Source organism: Podarcis tiliguerta (genome assembly GCF_965153285.1).
Source record: "Podarcis tiliguerta genome assembly, chromosome: 8".
NCBI classification, from domain to species: domain Eukaryota; kingdom Metazoa; phylum Chordata; class Lepidosauria; order Squamata; family Lacertidae; genus Podarcis; species Podarcis tiliguerta.
Window position 1 is genome coordinate 54,026,313 of NC_139541.1, and position 18,387 is coordinate 54,044,699.

At 50.7% G+C, this 18,387-nt stretch overlaps 1 protein-coding gene across 1 annotated transcript in view; it reads left to right on the top strand.

Moving 5' to 3' along the window:
• The first annotated feature begins 9,468 nt into the window (after nt 1-9,468).
• Nucleotides 9,469-18,387, top strand: part of GRIK3 (glutamate ionotropic receptor kainate type subunit 3) — a 187,690-nt gene continuing 178,771 nt past the window's right edge. The window contains exon 1 of the mRNA XM_083452852.1: nt 9,469-9,656. Coding sequence (XP_083308978.1) covers nt 9,497-9,656 — 160 coding nt within the window. The 5' untranslated portion in view covers nt 9,469-9,496. The remainder of the gene's footprint in view (nt 9,657-18,387) is intronic.

Below are 18,387 nucleotides of genomic sequence, written 5' to 3' on the forward strand. Positions count from 1 at the left end.
CTTTCCCATGTTCCTGGCCCAGGCCAAACTGTATATTCAGGGGCGAGCCCGGAACTTTCCTGACGACCGTACCAAGGTGCACTTTTTGATTAGCTTGTTAAAGGACCAGGCGGCCAAGTGGGCGTTGCCGCTACTCAGGCAAGACTCCCCCTTGCTGGCAGACTATACGGGGTTTTGCAATCGTTTGGAGGCCGCGTTCGGCAACCCCCAGAAAGAGAGTCAAGCCAACCGGGCGATTCGGCATTTGAAACAGGGCAAGTCCACGGTGGCCACATATACCACGGAGTTTCGGCTGTTGGCACAGGACTTGACCTGGAATGACTCGGCACTGCGGGACCAGTATCTCGAAGGGCTTTCGGACGAGGTACTGGACCAGTTGGCCACAATGGAACGCCCCACCACGCTGGACACTCTCATTCAACGGAGTCTACAAATAGACGACCGGTTGGAGGATCGTCGTCAGGCCCGGGGTCGCCGACACTTCCAGTTCACGGCACCAGCTTTTTCCGGCAGCCCCACGGTCACAACTTGATTCGGATCCGAGCCGGGGATGAGTGGAAGACAGCGTTTGGGACCCGGTACGGGCAGTTCGAATATTTGGTTATGCCTTTCGGTTTGTGCAACGCGCCTGCTGTGTTTCAACGCTACATCAACCACGTGTTTCAGGACTTGTTAGACAAGTACGTGGTGGTGTATTTGGATGACATACTGATTTACTCCCGTGACCCGGCCCGCCATGAGGGACATGTCCGGACCGTGCTGCAGCGCTTGCGTGAGCACCGTTTGTACGCAAAGCTCAGCAAGTGCGAGTTCCATCAGCGGACTGTGGACTTCCTTGGTCACCGGCTCTCTCCAGATGGGGTGCAAATGGACCCGGGGAAGGTGACAGCGGTTCAAGAATGGGCGGCACCCCGGAACCGCAAGGACCTACAGCGTTTCCTGGGGTTCGCCAATTACTACCGGACCTTCATCGCTGATTATGCTCATCGCACCACCCCGTTGACCCGGCTACTGCGCCCAAAGACGCCGTTTTCCTGGGACAAGGAGGCAGAGGAGGCGTTTCAGGGGTTGAAGGCCTGTTTCCAGAGGGCACCAATCTTACAACATCCTGACCCCTCTCGACCCTTTGTGGTGGAGACCGACGCTTCCAGTACGGCTCTCGGTGCCGTCTTGTCTCAACAGATTGGTCCTGAAGCGCCACTCTTACCCTGTGCCTTCTATTCCCGCCAGCTCCTACCAGCGGAGCGTAACTATACTGTGTGGGAGCGGGAACTACTGGCCATCAAGGTAGCCTTTGAGGTCTGGCGCCACCATCTTGAGGGGGCACGACATCCGGTGGAGGTGAGAACCGACCACCGGAACCTGGAGTACCTCCAGACCACCCGCAAGCTGAACCAAAGACAGATCCGGTGGGCGTTGTTCTTTTCCCGGTTCCAGTTCCGGATCCGCTACATCCCTAGCTCTCAGAATCAGAAGGCGGATGCCCTGTCCCGGAAACCTGAAGACAACGCAGACACGGTACAGCAAGCAGAACCCACCACGATCCTACCTCCGGCTGCATTCCTGGCCACCCAGGAGGCGCAGCCACTGCAGGTTCGGGTGCGGGAACAGCAGCGGGTCGACGCTTGGGCCCAGGAACGACTCCGGGAGCTGGCTGAAGGGTCCAGCCCACAATATCCGGGGCTGGTCCTGCATCAGGGCCTTCTGCTGCACCACGGTCGTCTGTACATCCCGCCAGGGCCACTACGGCTGGAGGTTCTCCGGATGGCCCATGATGCCCCAGCAGCGGGGCACTTTGGACGGTATCGGACCACCCATCTGGTCAGTCGAGAGTTTTGGTGGCCCCGCCTGAAGGCTGACGTGGCTCGCTACGTTGCTGGTTGTGACGTCTGCCGGCGCGCTAAGGGACCTACCGGGCGACCCCCCGGCCTACTTCAGCCATTGCCAGTTCCACCGCACCCTTGGCACACGGTTTCGTTGGACTTTGTAGTGGACTTACCCTCGTCTCGTGGCTGTACCTGCCTTCTGGTTTTCTCCGACCATTTCACCAAGATGGTGCACTGCGCTCCCTGTCCATCTGTACCCACAGCCAAGGAAACTGCTCAGCTGTACCTTCAGCATGTCTTCCGCCTGCATGGCCTACCTGAGCGCGTGGTGTCCGACCGGGGCGTTCAGTTCACATCCCGGTTCTGGCAAGCACTACACCAGACCCTCGGGACGGAGGTCTGCCTCTCGTCAGCCTATCACCCACAGACCGATGGCCAGACGGAACGGGCGAACGCGGTGCTGGAGCAGTACCTCCGGTGTTACTGCAGCTACCAGCAGGATGACTGGGTCGACCACCTGGCATTGGCGGAGTTCGCCTACAATAACGCGGTGAATGCGTCCACCCAGCAGACCCCGTTCCAGGCCAGTTATGGTTATCATCCACGGCTGTTTCCAGAGGTGCTGCCGACATCCGCAGTCCCGGCGGTGACGGAGTGGCTTCAAGAGCTCCAGTCCCAGCAACAGCTTTTGGTGGAGCAACTGCACCAGGCCAAGGAAGCGTACAAGGCCCAGGCCGACCGCCACCGCCAGGTGGGGCCGGAACTTCGCGTCGGTGACCTGGTTTGGCTCTCCACTCGCCACCTCCACCCCTCTCGACCTTCGCGGAAGTTGGACGCCCGCTTCACCGGCCCGTTCCCTATCGTAGACCAAGTCTCTCCTGTGGCATTTCGTCTCCGGTTACCCGCAACCCTGAAGGTTCACCCGGTCTTCCACAGGTCCCTTTTGAGTCCGGTGGCCCCACCCGACGAGTTCCACCCGAACCGTCCCCGACCGCAGCCAGTGTTGGTTCGGGGAGAGCCTGAGTACGAGGTGGAACGCATCCTGGACTCCCGATACCGCAGGGGAAAGCTGCAGTATCTCATTGACTGGAAGGGGTACGGACCGGAGGACCGTTCCTGGGAACCTGCGGCCAACGTCCACGCACCTGCCTGCCTCCGAGAGTTCCATGCGACGTACCCCGGCAAGCCGGGTCCGGACCCTCGGTTGAGGGGGGGGCCTGGGAGGGGGGATGGTGTGATGGCCTGGGATTCCGATTCGGAGGATGAAACAGAGGAATCCCGGCCTGCACAGGAGTCCCCGCCTCCAGGGCCGGCTGAACTGGGGCAAGGCCTAGATGCTGAAGAGCCTGCACCTGTGGCAGTGCATCAGGAGCTGGCCCCAGGTGAAGCCCTTCTGGCCCCAGAGAGGCTTGACGACTCAGTGGCCACAGGTGAGCCTCCTCCAGGGCCCAGTAACCCTTCGGCCTCTCCTGATCTGCAGAGGTTTAGAGCAGAGAGGCGAAGGGAACTGGTTGCCCCCAGGAGGAGTGCTCGCCTTAAGGCCAGAGGAGGCGGGGCTCCTGGGGGCCGGGACCGCCCCTGGCCTTAGAAGAGGATAAAAGCCCAGTCAGCCCGGTCCCAGGTTGCGGGAGCAACGTCGTTGTTGGCTTCGGACCATCCTGCGTTCCTGATCCCTGCTCGGCCTCCTGTTCCTGACTATCCGGTACTCCTGTTCCCTGCTCGGCCTCCTGTCCCCGACCATCCGGTGTTCCTGTTCCCTGCACAGCCTCCTGTTCCAGCGTTCCTGTTCACCGCCCGGCACTCTGCCTCGGACCTTGCCCCTCTTCGTGTGGACTCTGCTACACCCAAGGTACCTTACCCCCGGGACCAGCACACTGGGCTTAGGACACAAAAGAACCTTTGCACATGATGGAGGGTGAAACCCCTGGAATATGTGTCAAGGGGTTGACTTTTTTCTCTGTAAGGCGGGGGGGGGGGCAGGGAGGGAGGGAAGCCAATGGAAAGGCAGGAATCCAGTGGCAACAAGGCAGACTAAAACCCCATTTGGATCCCAAAGAGATAACTTGTCATATACACAGGCTGAGTGTAGTTGGGCATGCACCCTGGACTTTAAGAAGGCTGACTTCAAGAAGCTTAAGGAACTACAAGGTGATATCCCATGGTCAGAAATACTCAAAGAGAAGAGAGTTTGAGATGGGTGGGAGTTTCTTAAAGGTAAAATACTGAAGGCACAAATCCAGACAATTCCCACAAGAAAGAAAAATGGTAGGCACCTAAGGAAACCAGTGTGGCTGCATAATATGCTTGCAGATGAGCTGAATTGTAAGAAGACCATCCAAGTTGGCGGCCGTCACTGCCTCATGTGAGAGCAAAGGCCATAGTTTAACTCTGCACTGTGTGAAGAAGTGCTTTATTTTGACTGTTCTGAGTTTCCCAACATTTAGCTTCCTTGGATGTCCATGAGTTCTAGTGATGAGAGGGGGAGAAGAACTTCTCTCCTCTCTCTCTCTTTCTCTCCCTCTCTCTCTCTCTCTCTCTGCCATGCAGGATTTTACAGCCTTGTATCATGTCACCACTTACTCATTTTCTCCAAACAAAAAAGTCCCAGATGCTGCAACCTTTCCTTGCAGGGACATGATTAGCACATGTGCCTTTGGTCAGGAGGCTTACAATCTATGTCAACTCACCAAGAGAGAGATGGAGGGCAGAAGCAGTTAAAAGAATGGGGTCGTATGGGGTAGTCTTGTGGTCAACTGAACCAAGGCAAAGGAGAGCAAGAGCTGTTTCCTGGCCTTCAGAACACCACCATTTTCCTTTTGTTTGATGCCATTTGCAAGGAACACTGAAGCAACTTTCATTCTAAATAATCATTATATATGTGTAGGCTGTCTGCTTTAAGCTGAAGGCTGACATATTTTTTTAATATTTTTACAAAATCTTGGAAGAATGCACTATAAAGGAGGTGTGTGTGTTTGTGTGTCTGGGGAGGGAAGCCCGATAGAGTAAATTCAATTTAGCAAACCCATCAATCAAGCTTCTAACCATCAAACATAAAGAACTTGGGCACATTTCAGTAGAGGGCACTCCAGACCGAGGAATCTATCCTTGCCAAATCCCAGGCATATTTAGAAACTCTGGCACATGAATCTCTGTAATGTGTACACAGGGCCTCATAACTCACGCTGATTGTGGCTGTATTATACCTGATGCATATAAATTTAAACAAAATGCAGGCAGTTGTGGCTAATTCAACCACCAACCATTTTACTCACTCCCCCTTTACTTTTTTTCCCCTTCTAGGCCCTTCCTTTGTCTTCATTACTGCTGAAAACTAAAAAGCCCCTGAGGCAAAATTGCTTATTTCACACCTCTTTCTGGGTGGATCATCTTTCAAACGTGTTTTGATTTGGACTTGAAAATACTCTGTCCCATCAGCAATTCCCCCCCCCCACTCCTTTCTCTCTAGAGATTAATAAAATGTTTCAACATTTGTCCTCTCTTGTAAGCAGTTTCCCTTTGTTCTCGAAAAGCCCAGCGTTAAAATTAATAGGATTGAGTCTCCCCATAAATCTGCTCTTTTTGCTCACGGGTGTGAGAAGAACATGAAATGGTTTTATGTCCCTAAGCAAACCAAAGCGTTAAGAGCATCGTCCCAGTGTGAACCGTGTCGGGAACAGGAAACCTTGAGCACATGCAAAGCACATGCAAAGCATGCGAAGCCAGGTCCTGTTGTTCTGGACCTTCTGTCCACCTTGTAGGGTTGCCAGGTGACTAGGAAAAAATGACAAGGTTAGTAGGGTTTCTTTCTTTGAAACCAATGGCTAGCAGCCTAATTGTCTGAGGATTTTATGCTGTGCAGCTTCAGCGAATACACAGTTTTTGTGCTGGGCTCAGCTACTGAATTCCATAGTAGTAGTAGTAGTAGTAGTAGTAATAATAATAATAATAATAATAATAATAATAATAATAATAAATGATGGACTCTGCCTGCTGTCTCCACTCCCAATCCTTAACAAGTCTGAGACTTTTTGAATTCAAGGGCTGGTGACCTGATAGCCAGGTACTGCCAGCTCTGATTGGCCGCATCTTTCCAAGGATTCAGGCAGGAATTAGTCTGCCTGGTATATTTTTAGTAAGAGAGGTCCAAGTTACTGGGCACGGTTAAAGAAGTGAGACTGACAAGCATCAGGGATGTCTTATAAAGCCCTGAACTTCAGACCAGGTTACCTGAAAGACTGCCTACCCCTGTAAAGACCTGTAAAATCTCACAGGTTCCCTGAGGAAATTACACGGGGGGCACCATGCCATACCACAATGTCCCAGCCAGGGTTGTGAGCTTGAAATGGGCATTCCTTGCTGCTGCCCCTGTTGTGTGGGGTGCCCTCCTTCCCTCTGCTAGACATGAGCAGCAACCACCAGCTGCTTTAGACATCTTGTCAAGACCTGTGTTTTTGCCCAGGCTTTTATCTCCTCTTGTTTTATTGTTTTAATATTTATTTTAGTCTGTGTTTTGTTTTAAAGGATGCTGTTTTATTTTGTATATAGTATACACCATTTCAAGATTTTATAAAAATATAAAGAGGTTCAGAAATGCTTTTAATGAAATAAAAACTTAAAAGATAAAAATGGTTTTCCTAAAACCTGAAATGATCTCCCTAAGAAGGTTCACAGCAGCACAGCTTGTCCTGTTCTGGACTTGTTCCAGGGCATCAACCTCCTGGCTGCTGCTGCTGCTGCATTGTTGCTTAGGAGGAACTGCTCATATGCCTTTTGCCAACTCAAAGCCGAGCTCAACTTTTTTTTATTTTCATTTTTGCAAACTACAGTTATATTTTTCACTTGTGTGTCCTTGACATTTCATGGGTGAGCTTCCTCCAAAGCACACATGGGAGTGTGCCTCTGCACAGGGGACTGTGCTTACTGTTAGCCTATCCCTGCACCTTGTTGACTGGCTGGGCATAAATTGTTTAATTTTATTTTGTAATGCACTTCAAGCTCTTTGATCAGGCAAGGCAGGGTAGAGGGCAAGGGGACAGCCAGCCGTTTTAGGATAACTTCAAAATGCACAAGCGACCACACAGGGTAAGCAGCTTTGCAGCTCTGACCGAGACCCCTCTTTCCAAACCATCCCGCGCCCCCTTTTAAGGAGCTTTCAAGCATCCCCTAGAAGCCAGGCAACGGGAGGATGCAAGCAGAGAAGGTGAGGTGAGCATGCATATTTCTCTCTGGCATCTCGCCAAACCCTTTGTGGATCCGCGTTGCACGGTGAACAAATCAACCCTTCTGACTTCCCCCGGGAGCAGGTGGGTGGGTTCGCTTGCCCTTTAACATGCAGAATGATCACATCTGATTAACTTAATGATTCTTCCTGCCTGGAACAAATTTATTCGCTTTGCAGTTGCTGAGCAATTTCAGGATGCTTCCAGTCGCTCCCGACTCTTGATTGCGGCTGGAACTCTGCAACAGCAAATCGGAGGATGAAATGTGCTGGTGTCTTCGCCTTGGAAGGCGAGGCCCTGAGAGAATGCCAAGGCGAGCTCTGCAGGATCAGCAAGACCTCTTCGTGGAGGCAGAGAATCACCCACATATTCCCCAAACTCTCTGCTGCTCCAGCACAGGCTTGTTTACTACAGTGCCTGTATGGGAGGAGGCCATTCTTGGAACTACCTCTGGCCAGCTGGTGGTACTTTTGCACTCCACTGTCACCTCCTTCAAGGCTGGGTGATGTCTGATGGGGAATTAACTCCTCCCTCCAGCCGCACATACCACCACCACATAAACGGAAAGGGCATAGCTCAGTGGTAGAGAATATACCTTCCACGCAGAAGGTCCTACGGTTCAATCCCTGGCATCACCAGGTAGGGCTGGGAGAGAACTCTGCTGCAAACCATGGAGAGCTGCTGCCAGCCAGTGTAGACAGTACTAAGCAAGGTCTGACAATTGCCTTGTACTAAGGCAATTTCCTATGCTCCTATCCAACGGGAGTCATTTATTCATTGCACAGGGTTCTCTGCTGCAGGAGGGACGCTCAGGAGAAGCTTCTCCCACCCTCTTCCTTGTCCAAGGGCAACACAACAGCTCTGCAGTGCTGCCAGTGGGTCTTACTCTCCGGTAGTTGCTTGGGAATGAACTCCTTCCTCCAGCCACGCAAACAACTTATCGAATGCCAGACGTTTATTCACTGCGAAGGGTTGCACCTCCTCCACCCCTCTTGAAACGAACATATTCCTGGTCTCAAAGCACGCTATGATTCCACGATCCCCCCACCTCTTGACCGAGAGAACGGAGTTTATCTCAGCGGAGGCTCAAGCAGTGCTCCTCACTTAGCCACCACCGGGAAGTGCAGGGACCAGAGCCTCCCGCGTCCCAGACCTTCTTTTCTCCACTCTCGATGTAGCGCACGAATAAGCTTATCTCATTTCGGGTCCCTCACCCCACGCCCTGACGCTCACAGATGGCTGGATATTTCCCAGCTTTCCTAAGGAAGAATCTTTTCGGGCGAGGGGGTGGGGGCTCTTCCTTTCAGCACTTCTTCCTGCAAAACTCCCCGCCGCCCCGCGTCCAAGTTCTTGGAAACACGCGCATTTCACATGGGCGTTGTGTGCGTGAGTTGCGCGAACGCTTCGGGCTGCGCAGTCTCCCCCCCCCCCCTCCGCGAGCTGGAAGGCTGGCGCCAGTCACGCCTCGGCCCTCCCCTCTCCCAACTGGCTGTCTCCTTTGAGGCCTGCAGGGCCAGAGCTGGAGGTTCCGCTGCAGTGAACCCCGCTGCCTTCCCCTTTCCTCCCCCTTCTCCTCCCGCCAGCGGTCGGCAGCTACCCAAAGGGGAGCCCCGTCGGGGCGGCCGCGGCCTCAGCCAGGAGGAGAAAAGCACTCTGCACGTGTTCAGAGGCCCTTCCTTCCAATCCTTTCGGGCCACGTGCCTCCCAGAAGTCCCTCTCCCAGAGACAGGGCGAATTCCTCGCCTGGAGAACCCCGCCGTCCAGTTGGGTCGAAAAAGACCGCTCCGTTTGGAGCTTCGGGTTCTATTCACGTAGCCCAGTATTTTCAGCACCGGGACAGCTCCTTTAGCACCGGGAACTACCGCCCCCTTCCCTTCGCCTAGCCGGCATGCCCTCGAGCATGTACAGAGTGCCTTCCCCCTCCGCCTGAGCCTCGGGGGCAGGGCTTGCCGGGCAGAGGGCGTGCCTTGCTCCGAGGCTTGAGCCCCGGCACCTCTCGGCCGCGATCCTCCCGCAGCAGCGGCGGCAGGAGCAGCAGGCCCCCTCCACGCTCCCCCGCCCTCCCCGTGTGGACGCGGCTGCACAGCTCCGCGCCAGGCAGAGCGAGCGGCGGCGGCGGGAGGCAGCGCCAGTCGGGGGAACTTGCGAGGAGGAAGGAGGCAGGCAGGCAGGCGAGCGCGCACCGGGCGTAGGGGGAGCCCGAGCCTCGCCGGGCGTGGCGGGGCGGCGGCGGCTCCGGCGGCTCCGGGTCCTCCTCCTCCTGCACGTCCCCGCCGCCGCGGAGGTCCGGCTCCAGCTGCCGCTCCTCTCCGCCAGGAGGATGCCCCGGGCTGAGGGGGAGGCGCCCTCCCCGCCGCCGCCTCGCCCGCTGCTGCCGCCGCCGCCTCTGGAGGTGTAGCGGGCGCCGGAGCCGGAGCCCGGCTGGCTGGCTGGCTCGCCCGCCCGCCCAGGATGCTGACCTGCTGCCGCCGCCCGCGCCCGCTCCTCCCGCCGCTGGACCGACGCCGCTGCTCCTCCGCCGCCTCCACTGCCTCCGCCGCTGCCGCCGGACTCTTCCTGGGGCTCGTCTGGCTCCACTCCTGCCACGGGATGCCCCATGTCATCCGCATCGGTGGGTGAGACGACAAACCGGGGCGGGGGGGGAGGGAGGTCAGGGCTCACTATCATGCTATCTCTTCTTTAGGGGGGTTGTCACTCCACTTTGGGGCGATTTTATTGGGTTTGGGGCTTTCTGGGGCGTTTGGCTGGCAATAGGGGAGGGGGGCGACCTTGATTGATTATTTAATAAAAGACCTTGAAAACGACCCTCCCAAGACTTTAAAGACGGAGTCGAGATATAGATATATATTTCCGCAAAGAACAGAGTTCTTTTGCTGGCAGGGGTTCTGTCTCTGAGCCAGAGGTGGCTTCGAGGAGGGTGGGGGGGCCTGCCTCTTCATCCTCCCTCCTCCTTACTTTGGCTTGTCCCCTTCTGCAATAGACGTCTAGCAGGCGACGGGAAGTTTGCCCCTCCCGCACCCCCACTTGTCCTTTCCCCCTTTCGTTGCGATATAGACGGAGCTTTTTGCAGGAAGCAAAGTTTGGCTTCTCCCGCGAGGCGCTTTCTGATCTGTGCAGAGAGAGGATGCTGGCTGGAGAAGATGCTACGGAGGATGCAGCCTCGCCTCCGAGATGCTCTGGTCCAGCACATCCTGCGCTAAAGGGGATGCTGAGGGCCAGGCGCTGGCGGCTACATTTCCCTCTGTACAGGAGCCAGGTGCAAATGTGGAGTTTGAAATTTTGATGCTGTTTCCCAGCAAGCAGTTGCTGTCTCTGAATGGGGAGGGTTCCCCCCTTCCCCCAATATTTTGACAACTCCTTTCCCCCAAATATAGTACCAGATTTTGTTGCTGCTGCCAAGGGTGATGTCTCTTGCCTTTGCTTTCCACCAGCCGGCGCAAGGCTTTCTCTTCTTGCTCCCGGGGCTCAGAGGAGTGGGAGAGAGGAACAGCTGTAAATTTTTAGCCATGTGGCAAAGTGAATTCCAAAAGTCAAAGTATCTTTTTTGTGCCTTAATTAAAAGAAAACATTCCCCTGCCTTCTCTTCTGCCTCCTTTCCAGCATAGTTCAGTTGTGGTTCCCTTTGTCTTTGGAAGTTCTTGCAGGAGATTTTGTTGCTTGGCATGGTGCGGTGAAGAGAGAGGAGGGGCAGCTCTGATACCAGGGCAGCCCTTAGGATTCCTGAGGTCAACACTCTCCCCAGCTAATAGAATGTGGCCCCTAGGGAAGTATTCCTGCCCCACTGAACAGAAGGGGAGTTGCCTAAGAGCACGGTGGCATTTGTATCTCCCCACCCCCTGTCTCCCCTGGAAGCAGCTGCCTCTGGGCTCACACATGCTCTAGAGTGCCTTTGTTCTTCTGGCCCAGGAACAGCTGAATTGCCTCCATCAGGGAAGGGAGCCAGAATAGCCACCCCACCAGAGCTGGTGTCTTTTACAGAGAGGCAATCTGAGGTGGGATTCTGGTGAATGCCCTCCCTCCATTTCCCCCCTTGTTTTCTAAGTGTCTGTCCAGCAGGCTGATTTCCAACTAATGTGAGGTCTGGCTTCTGGTCCAGTACAGCTGGTCTTTCCAGCCAAGCTCTCTGCAGTGCCTGTGGGTTTGTGCACAGTCCACACCATCCCTTGAGGATAGGGTAGCCCCTGTTGTGCCTGAACATGGACCCTCTTTCAGTCCCACTCCCATAGACTGAGCTGCTCAGTGTTTGCTGGATTGGGTAGGCATCAGGACCTGATGTTCCATTGCAACTGTGCCTGCTGTTTGGCTTCACCTGATGGGTCTGTTTTGTCCTGGGATGGCTGAATGTGAGCTTGGGGAGCTGGAAAACATCAAAGGAGCCCCCGAGAGCCTTGGCATGTATGTCACCTGAGGAAGGCTGCCCTGTGGGCCTAAGGGGCCTCTTCATAATGCAGTGATTTTTCTCAATTGAATAAATAAAAATATTTCTAAGATGGTTGGAAGGTCACCAGCCTTTTATGAGCTCTTGTACTCGTGCTATGGATGCTTCAGGCAAATGGGTCCTATTTGATGCTTAATGTATGCTAACTGCAAAAATGAATGTGCATTTGGGCTGTGGGAGGGGGGAGGTTGTTCATCTGAACATGCACCATGCTGTGTTGCTTTCATTGACAATTTGAGAGTATACAGGTCTAACCTTGGTTGTAAACATGGCTGGAACATAAATCCAAGGAATTTGGATGCTTGATATACTGTTGTGTTTGTGCCATTCAAGAGTGGGCACATGGCCTCCTTTGGATATTTGAAAGGGGAGGGAGCTGGCCCAGCTAGCTGAACTCCACCTCCTGTGGTGTGGAATTTTCTCTGAGGTGAAAAGGCACTGGTGGATTTGTAGAAAGAGCAGAGAAGAGCTTGTAGTTTGCAAATGCTGTGGATTCTACCTTCTTGTTTGGATGGATTATTTCTAGAGGACCACTCAGGTGTGTCTGAGCCATTGTTTATTTTCCAGAGCTCTCTGTATAACTGATTTTCAAGGATGGAGAATAATTTTCTAAACTCTGCTTTTCAAATCTGGCTTGGCTAGGCTTTCCCCTGGAAGCTGGTGGAAGAAAACTGTTTTAATTTTTAAAAGAATAAAAAAGGAAAGATGTTGGTTAGATTTAATGCTTTTCTATGTAAAAATCTTTCTAAAAATGTCACATAAAAGAAGAGAACTGAACAGCCAGAGAGACAAGAGAATTTGTAGCAACTGCGGCAATTTCAGGTTTAGATCAAAGTCAACACAGCTTTCCCGTGCTGAACTGTCATTTTTCCCTTTTAGGAATGCTACAATTTCATCCTTCCCGCTTTCTTAATTTCATTTCTTTGTCCTTTTGTGTCAACTTAAATCAGGTTTTACAATAAACTGAGTTCTAAAAAATCAGGGAAGTTGTTGAATTTCAAATAGAACAGCCTGGTTAAATGACAACAAGGCATGATTCTGAAAAAAAAGACGGCTTGGAGTGGGGAGATCTGTGGTTCTGTTTTTGCTGAAATCATGGTTTTTCTCACTGAAAGAGAAAATTCCAGTACTTTCCTACATTGTTTCTGAGTTATAAGCATTGGGTTTAATCAGCATTGCATGCAAACAGAGGGAGATGTTTTTTACTGGAACATCTTCATGTTTTCTCGTGCAAATGTCATGCAACTTTGAGCATAATCTTTCTTTGAGTGCGATTTATTATGCCTGGTGCAAATGTAATTGCAGACACAGGATTGAGGATTTCAAAGGCAACGTGGGGGTAAATCTGGAACAGCCCAATTGTCTTACATGAATATTGGCTTATGTAAGTGAGGTGGCTGCTGGTAAGTTTGCAAATGCAATTGAACAAAGTATTGTCCTTTGGAGTGAATGACTCCCCATGAAGCAAATTCATTTGGCATTTATGGTTAAATCGCATTTCTTGCCTGCCTTTCATTCATCTGAAGTTTAAAAGCCTTGCTGAGTGATGCAGCAGCAAGTCTCTGCTCCCCCTTGTGCTGCCTTGCAGCCTGTGACATCGCAAAACCTCGAGAAACATGGCAAAAGCTTCCCTAAAGGAGACGGCGAAAGCCTCTCCAATTGCAAGAAGCCTTCGGACGTCACATTTGATTGCTGTGGCAAATCACTCATCTGATTGAAGCATCAATTAATATTCTGCCTTGTTGAAAGAGGTCAAATATATGCAGAGGCTAAAAGGGGAGGCAACAGAGTCAAAATCTGGGTGAAATCTTAGACTCACAAGAGGAGTGTCTCGTTGCCATGGATCCTTGGGTTTCTGCAGGTGGCCGGTATCTCTCCAGAGTGTGATGAGGCTCCTAGGTGAAGCATCCATCTCCCTTCTGCATTGTCCTACATGCACTGTGGACTTGAATGGGAAAATTGGTTTGGACCAAAACACAATAGCTGTATGGCACCTTGCCAAAACGTAGCCACCATCAGCCTTGGTGTTCTCCCACAGACAGCAAGCTTCTGCTTTTTTTTTTTTTTTTTTTTTTGCATAGAAGCACTGACAGCTCGCCTCACCCTCGCATTCTGCAGATTGGCGGTTGGAAAGGGCGCATCTTGTGTTTTGTGTACACTGTCGTCGTAAGCCCGGCAAGAAAGGGGCTTCTTTTTTTTTTTGCTCTTGGCTTGTGAGGCAGCTGGGACGAAGGCCACAATGCTGGTTTCAAAACAAACAGGCTGAAATAAGAGATGAGTTATGCTAATTTGTGACTGAGAAAGGAGGTTGTGCCATCAATTGTTTGGATAAAATACAAGTAACACAGAAGGGAGGCATGTGGGCGGTTGTAGTCTGCCGAAAATAAAATAGTTCATTGATTATTTTACAGAAATGTGTTGTGGACAAATTCAATTCATAATTACATTTCCTTGAGAGGGTAGCCTTTTTATTCCTGGGACTCATTATTCTGTTTGGCTTTTCTTTTTAGAAACATCGCTTCCAGTCATCCCCTCCAGGGAGATTTAACAGCGTTTCCTGATACCTAACCCCCCTTTCCAAATAATAATTTCACAATTGAAAACTGCAGCTTTCAATTGTGTCTGGTATTGTTCTGTGAGAAAAGAAAGAATCTGGAGGAAAGAGTCAGATATTATTTTATTTGGCTTGGATGTGATGAATAGCTTGGAGAAAATCTTGTTTCGTGGGGTGGCTGGAAGAAGTGATTTAGAAGGTGGATGGTGCACTCAAGCCTTTAAGGAGTGCAACAAGTGTGTGGGTGTTGATGTGACCACACACTGCCCGGTATCAGGAGATGAGTGATCCTGGAGAGCAAGGCTACCCCCTTCAAGTGTGTGTGAGAATGCAGCATTCCCCATTCCTTGGGGGTTGTGTGCAGAGCCTCTCCTGATTCTACACACCTCGGATCGACCCACCTGCTTGCTCACTTGTACTTGCCATGCTGATCTCAGGAGCTGCAGTCAGCACTCAGAGGCAAGGCCAGATTTGTCCCACTGTAAGCCTGGATCGATGCCTTGAAAGATGACGACTTGGCTCCCAATTTGTGGAAGCGTAATTGAAAATCGATGCTATCGAAGTGAAACCGGTACGGAGATGTTTGCAAGATCAGGGGTGATCTTGTCAGGATAATTCCTCAGAATTAGGGCTCTGGGCCAGGGAGGCTTGATCACTTTACATCGGTGTGCAAGTAAGATTGGGATCTCTGCCTGGATCCTACCCTCCCCCCCCCCGCCCAACCGCAGCAGTGATGGGATGTGTCACCACAGCCAGCTGGGGACGTAGCGCCTGTCTCTAAGTTTGTGTCTTGGCGAGTGTTAAACAATGAGAGAGGCACGCTGGCGGCAGCCACGGCCGTTGATACAATAAAGCTTAGCCGTACTGGAGAAGACACAAACTGAATGAAGATCAATATGTCACCCCTCCTCCCCCCGCCCTCGCACACTCTCCTCGCGCAAAGCAAATAGCTTCAGACAAGTGGCTTCTCACCACCTGGGAATGGTAGGACCAAGTTAGAAAACATTAGCTTGAGGAACTGTCCTTTCCAGCTTGGAAATTCCAAATGTCTTTAAAAATCCTTTTAAAACAAGAGAGGGAAGCAAACAGAATGAAACGCAAGTCCATTCAGATTCAGGCCAGCGTACAGGAAGAGATGCAGCACCAGGCCAGGTCTGAAAGTTCCCTGATGCCCCGGGGGGAGCAGGGAAATAGCTCTTTTTTAAAAAGACCGAATGGTATTTAAAATACCAGGAGGACATATGCACATCTAGCAGATTTTTTTTTTTTTTTTTGTCATGTCAAAGAAAAAAAATGCTGCAATGCTTTGCCATGTCTGCTTTCCAATAAAAAATAAAATCTGTATGTAGATGCTGATATTTAGGTCTTGCTGGTGCAGATTACAAAGAGCCCTTCCAGAAGCAAAACAGCGAACAAACAATGAGAGGCTGCTTTTGTGAATACAACAGCCAAGATTAAGGCAGGCCCAAGTGTATCCATGCATAATATGGATTTAGGTTTTTTCCTTGTCTCTCCCTTCCCCTTCACTTAATTCTGTGATGTGGATTTAAGCTTCCATAAGCTCAGTGTGTATGTGTATGTAACCATCTACCTATTTTAAAATTCTCCCATTTTCTAACCAGCATTAATGTTCTATTTATTATTGTTTCTTGTTTTTTAATACAGTTCTGTGAACCACCCCGATATCTTTTGATGAAGGGCGGTATATAAATTTAATAAATAAAATAAAAATAAAATACAGTTGCACCCTACTTTTCAGGCTATAGATTCAGGCTGTTGGTGGCAGCAGGCCGTGTGTGTGTGTGTGTGTGTGTGTGTAGAGCCTAGCTTGACCAGGCTCTGAAGTGACCTTTGCCTTCACCCCCCACACCCCAATTCTCTCTCCTGTGCATAGATGTCATACTTGAAAAGCTCAAAGGATCATTTAGTGACATGCATGTAAATGCTGTGTCGCCGTTAAATTTCTGGGCTCTATGACGTGCAAATGCAAAATTGGGACGATGCTCTTGGCGCATAATGGAATTTTACCTGCCGGTGTGGAGTGAGGATGGAAGCCATCTGTCCCCTTTGCAGAAGCAGAAACTGCATCCTCCATCTCCCCTTCTCCTGCTGATGCTTTTTTTGAGGATTGATTTTCATATCATGTTTTTGAAACACTCTATTTTCATAAGAAACGAGAATGGCTAATTCTCGGGGGGCGGGGGCGGGGAGAGATACTTCCAAAATTGCCTCCCCCCCCTTTTTTTTTGCTCAAACCTGATTCCAAAATGGGTTTTTAATTTCAGGTCACACAGTCATTTGGTGATTTCTGTGAGGTGAGAATGAGGCTGCTGGGGTGTAAACTGTAAGATGAATTTCGAGCGAGAGTGTCATTGTTGCTTCTTTGTGGCAGGCAAATCTAATTACTTAATCCCTGCTCTCTTGAGAACCATCTACGTGGATATTAAGGTTTGGCAGCAGTGCAGGAAACAGGGCTGTGGTTGACGTAGGGTTTGCGAAGCTCAGAGTCAGGAGCGCAGTGGGAGAGTCAGGCGGCTTTCTCTGTCGGCCACCCTCTATTGTGTCGTGGGCTGTGATATCGTTAGGGTCGTCTTAAAATTTAATTGTTGCAAGTGCAACCCACCCCAAGTGATGAAAATGCGTTAGAGGACACACTTGCATGGACTGATAAAAATGAAAGACATTAATGCTTTGGCTGCTTTTCCCAAATGTGCTTCATGCCCAACTCAAACGCCATAAACTGGCTGTTGCATTTGTAAGGAGAGCAGAAAGACCCAGGACTGTTTCTTTGCACAGATGCAGGCGTCATTTCTAATCTTCTGGCAAACTTATCCTGTTTTTCATACAACAGGAAAACCATATTGCTCTTTCACTTTGCGCCTTGAATTCATTTGCATTTGTTGTGTGTGCGTTTTGCTCCCGAGGACGTGGTTTTATATTAACTCTCCTTGATTTGACAAAATCCTTCTGTTGCCCACCTGGCAGGGTGACTCTTGCCCTTTTCACATGACAGCTCTTAAGCTCCCGTTGTGTTAATAATGTCAAATGAGAGGGGGTCGATCTGTTGCAGACACCACAGCAGGTGTTTGAATGGCAGCTGGTGCTTCAGGTGTGGATGGTCAGCAGAGGGCGCTGTGCTTTGAGGACGCTTAACATGTTTCCTGATTTCCACCCTCCTACCTTTACCTGCCAGATTCCCTTTGCAGTTGCTGAATGATGCTTCTTGTTGCTTTTAAGGGGTGTGGTGAACTTCCACCCTCTTTCACCATCTGGAGTCTACTGAGCGCCAGCAGGATTTCTGGTGCATCCTTGGAGAGACAGGGAGGGAAACCCAAAAGAGCAGAGTGTCCACAGGATACGCTTAAATAGGAATTGCATAATGTCACACTTCTCCATGATATTTTTGCAGTCATCATCGTAATCATCATCATTATCTTGTTGGCAAAAGGTTTTAATGTGCTTCTATGCCACTGGCAACTGCCTTTGTTTTCATGTGTTTCCACCCCCAAAGAAATGTTTTCCCTCTTTTCCGTATTGATAAAAAAGAATAATAATATAACTGGTGAGAGAAACTAGGTACAGCTCACATGTTGCACATTTTGCAGATTATTTATTTACTTTTATTTTTTGCTCTTTTAATTTTATAAGGGAAAGGAAAGCAGTAGCTCTTTAGGAGCACAGGAATTCCTATAGCCTGGTGTCCAAATATCTCATTCATTAATCAAAGTTCTGACTTCACTCATAAAAACTCAACAGGAGCAGCCAGGCTGGCTTATCTCACCCAAATTGCTTAGGGGGGTGCCTGCACATTTTGCTTCATAACTTTCCTTCTAGTATGGGGAAAGGCTTCCTTCCCCACCCCACTCCATGAAAGCTCAAGCGTCTAGGCCCCCTTGTAGGCATGGGCCATTACAATTGTACCTTGTACAATTGTAGCATTTGCACCATTAGAAATCTGGCCATGCTTCTCCTGACCTTCCACAGCCATACCTGATCCATGCTTGCAATCCTGGTTTGGAGGGATCACTATTTAATCCAGGCAGCTGGTGTCAAGAATGTCCAGGTCTGGTGGTTTCTCAGCATCACTGGGTTTAGAGATCTGCTGGAGGGTTCTGCTCCCCATGCTCCTTCTCTGAGGAGACCTCAGGCTTCAGGTCTGGACAGGGATAAACTTTGAACAGTCAGGCTATTGAGAGGTTGGCAGCTAGAGATTTGGTCTGAATGGTTTCCAAAGAGTTATCTGAAACCCTGAGATCCAGAAGCCTGTTTTTCTAACATAAAACTAACAATAATGGAAATCAGAATGTGGTTAACCAGTCACCCAACTGAGGGTTTTGGCCTCTTCACTTC